Source organism: Microtus ochrogaster, chromosome 8 (genome assembly GCF_000317375.1).
Source record: "Microtus ochrogaster isolate Prairie Vole_2 chromosome 8, MicOch1.0, whole genome shotgun sequence".
In the NCBI taxonomy this organism is placed as follows: domain Eukaryota; kingdom Metazoa; phylum Chordata; class Mammalia; order Rodentia; family Cricetidae; genus Microtus; species Microtus ochrogaster.
This window is the reverse complement of record NC_022015.1, coordinates 41,934,650-41,938,455: the sequence shown is the minus strand read 5'-3', so window position 1 is coordinate 41,938,455 and position 3,806 is coordinate 41,934,650. Positions and strand designations below refer to the sequence as shown.

General features: G+C 52.3%; 1 protein-coding gene across 2 annotated transcripts in view; it reads left to right on the top strand.

Annotated features, from left to right (window-relative positions):
* The first annotated feature begins 1,449 nt into the window (after positions 1-1,449).
* Positions 1,450-3,806, top strand: part of Naa40 (N(alpha)-acetyltransferase 40, NatD catalytic subunit) — a 17,940-nt gene continuing 15,583 nt past the window's right edge. For both annotated transcript variants that reach the window (XR_003377305.1, XM_005351868.3), the window contains exon 1: positions 1,450-1,558. Coding sequence is in view for 1 of the 2 variants with exons in the window: in XM_005351868.3 (XP_005351925.2) it covers positions 1,553-1,558 (6 nt within the window). In the remaining variant the exon portion in view is untranslated. The remainder of the gene's footprint in view (positions 1,559-3,806) is intronic.

Below are 3,806 nucleotides of genomic sequence, written 5' to 3'. Positions count from 1 at the left end.
GGAAGAAAACTCCAGAGCCTGGGAGGAAGGTGGTACAAGGGACGTGATGGCTGTATTGGGATAGAAAGAGCAAACTATGACAGGAACGGAGGGAAAGTGAGGAGAAAAGTAGTCAAATGGCAGAAAGTGGACTTAAGCCTCAATTGCCTCTCTCCTCCAGGTTTTTTTCCTTTCTGAGGACAGTTTCACTAAGTAGCTCTGGCAGGCTTGAAACTTGTTATAGAGACCAATACTGTCTCGAACTTCCAGGGATCTGTTTTCCTGTCTCATTAGTACTGGGGTCACAGGTGTGAGCTACCACCCCTGCCTTGGCGTTGTTTTCTTTGCTGCCGAGAACAGTGCCTTTGGTGCAGTAGGCACTCACTGAATTTTGCCAGGACTACAGCTTCTCTGAGCAATAAACGTAGGATGATTAAAATCTGAAAAATCCATTAAGTCTGGAGCGCTGGCTCTCTAATTTTTTGTGTATCAGTGAAGACTCTGGGGCGGGGGTTGTAGCTCAGTGACAGAACTCACCTAGTCCTGGATTTGATCCTCTCAGTACAGGCAGGCGGTGCGGGGTGCGGGGGAGGAGGACACCCCAAACCAAATAAAACAAAAATCACAAGAAAGCCAAATCTCTGATTCGCGCCTTCCCTAGATTCCAGGGTTAGTCCCAGGGGTTTACAAACTGCCCTGTCTCCCCAGGTGATTCCCACGCAAGGTCATGCGGAGGTCACACTCCCAGGTGTTTGCACAGACTGAAATGAATACTACCCAGGACACCTGAGGTCTTCTTTTAACAGCCGCCTTTTAAACAACACTTTTTTTTTTTGGTTTTTTCGAGACAGGGTTTCTCTGTGGCTTTGGAGCCTGTCCTGGAACTAGCTCTGTAGACCAGGCTGGTCTCGAACTCACAGAGATCCGCCTGTTAAACAACACTTACACGGTAGTTGCACGCCCGTTTTCCCTCTAAACAGCGAAGTTTAAGACTGCAGTAACTTCTCTGTCCCCTGGGTTCAACACAGTGTAGGTGCACGTTAATGCTGCGTGAACAAATGTGAGCAGGATGGATAGCAGGACTGGTTAGAAAAGGCACGCAATGCCGAGGGTCAGCTTCTAGACGGCCGGAACGCCTCCCAAGACTTAGCTGTGCCCGCGCGCCCGCCAAGGCGGCCCTCGCCACCGCCCACCGAGCCTCTCCGAGGCGCACAGCTCCAAGCCTGCGCGCTCTCCTGCACCGCGTGGTTGTTTCCATAGCTACGGACGCGCACTGGTGAAGGGGCGGGGCCGGCGCGTGCGCGTCATTCCTAGCGCGACGCTCCGCCGCGCCTCCCGCCTTTCTCAGGCTCTCCGCGCGCACGGCGACCGCTCCACCTGCGCGCCTTCGCGCTCGCTGCCCGGCTCTATCCGGTTCTGCGCCGGCGCGGGGCCCGCTAGGACGCGCGGGGTATTGGTGTGGCGCATGCGCAGTGCGTGGCCCGCCGCTCCGCCGTCGCTCGCCCGCTGCCGTTGCCGCCTCCCTACCGGCAAGAGCGAGAAGGAGCAGCCGAGGGTCGCCGCTGCCGCAACCATGGGGGTAAGTGACGCTGGAGAAGTAATGGGAAGTACACAGCTGCTCTTCATCCTCCGCGTCCTTATTGTTTCGTGAATCCCCCTCACGTGACCCTGACCCCCTCCAGCCTCACGTGACCCCCGACCCCCACTTGACCGGAGTCCCCTGTTGTAAGGGTCCCCGGGTTGAGCCTAGCCTAGGAATCCTCCTGGAGTCCCCTTCTCCCGCCCCCCTCCCGCCCCGCACTCTGCGTCCCTTGCGCCCCTTCCTGCCTTTCTGACCTCCTGGTGTGCCTCCCCACTCCCGAACCCCGTTCCGTCTCTGTGGTTAGTCCCTTGCTCCTTGAGGTTACCCATCATCTGGCTGTCACAGTCCCAACGGTTTTCAGTAACCCGGACTTGTAGGAAACTGAGGCAGGGAGGCTAGAAGGCGCACGGCCAAGGTCACACTGACAATGGCTTGGGCGCTGGACCCCATCCCCCGTCTCCTTCAGAGCCCCAGTGCAATCTGCTTCCCTCTGATCAAGCCTCAGCCCAGTCTGTTGCGCTATACTTTTGGGTCGTCGTTACCAGCTTCCTCCTGCTCCTGGTAAAATATAGTCTTCTTCCCATAGAGGCCTGTCCGTTCAGCCCCTGACTGCAGGAAAGTGGGTCTCAGAGGTTCGATTGTTCTTAGTCACATCACCGCAGGTGACTTGCTGAAGGGGGTTTGTGCTGATGAGCAGGGAGGATGGAGCCACTGGTGATGGCCCCAGGCAGGATGCATAGTAACCACCTGTTAAACGTTGGCAGTAAGAAGATGCTTTTCCATGTCCGTTCCTGGAATAGCAGATCTAGGACTGGGAAAAAGCAGTGTCTTGTGTTTGAGTTCACCCTCCTAAAAATGTAACTGGCCCTTCCTGAGCATGGCTTATTAGGGTTTGTGTGGGATTTGCAACACCTTTAGGGAGTCCTGACTTTGGAACCAGATGACTCAGTGACAGCCCCATCTTCATGGCTAGCACTTGACCCTGCCAGTGATGAGGCCTTTCTTAATTTTATTCTCATCTGTGTGAGGCACATGATCTCCCTCTTAGGATAGTGCTGAAGACTAAGTAAGGTAATGGATGTAAGTAGTCCACTAGGTGCTGTATAAGCAGTGGCTGCTACTTTGCTTGTGTTCTCAAACTCACTTTAAGGGTCATAAGTGGATCGGTGCTGTTTTTATCTCATTGGGTTTGTCCTCAGTTAGTGACAGCTACTTGTTAGAAGAAAATTAGTCTGTGTCAGAAAACTTTTTGGGGACCCATGTCAAAACAAACCTTGGGCGGGGGTCTGGGTTATATAGATCTGTAGTAGAGTATGTGCTTAGCATATGTAAGGCCCTGAGTTCAATCTCCAGTATCCAAAAAAGAAAAAACAAAAACTCCCAAAGCATTTGTCATAGTTCAGGCAGTTTACTGTTGTTTACCTAATATGAAGAAAATCGAGTTTAGAGACCTTGGCATATTTAGCTTAGATTTAATAAGTGATCCTAGGCCCCAGCTGTTGTTGAACAAGCTAAATGAAGTCCAAGTTTCTAGTATTACTCCGTAACTCTGCCCAGGACCAGCCATTGCAGGCAGCCCTCAGCAAGGAGGGTAGCATTCCGCAGGTGCTCTAGTCCTCGTTGGGGCCCTGAAGTAGCAGGCTCAGATGTGCTGCCGGCTTTGCTTCCTTTGGGTCCCGCTCTATTGCTCTTACTTTGGAGATGCTTCTCACAACAGCCCCCTTCAGAGTGTCTCCTGGCCTAGAAGGCAGCAGACTTGAATTACCTTCACTGACTCCGAAGGGACTCTTCTTATGCTCATCAGGCCCCACCCTCACACCCTACTGCATGCTGGAAGTTGTAGTCTCCACCCATTCCAAGGAGGTAGTACCCTGCTTTACCCCAGGCTGAGTGAGAGGGGCAGCAAGTGAAACACCTCTTCAAGATTATTTTTTCCCCTTAGAGTCAGGGTTTCTCTGTGTATCTTGGTTGTCTTGGTATGCATTCTGTAGACCAGGCTGACCTCAAATTCAGGTCCTCCTACTTTTGTCTCCCGAGTGCTGGGATTAAAGATGTGTGCCACCACCACCCGCGTCTCCTATGTTCTTGTGTACTAGTTACTACTCATGGGGTTTGAGTTATACATTAGATCTCTCTCCCGTTGCCAAAACCAGCTGGATAGAAGCATTGACACTGAAATTTAAATGATGTCAAATCTCTTCTGGAAGCAGCCACTTGTGTTTTGTTTGTTGTTGTTTTTTTTTTT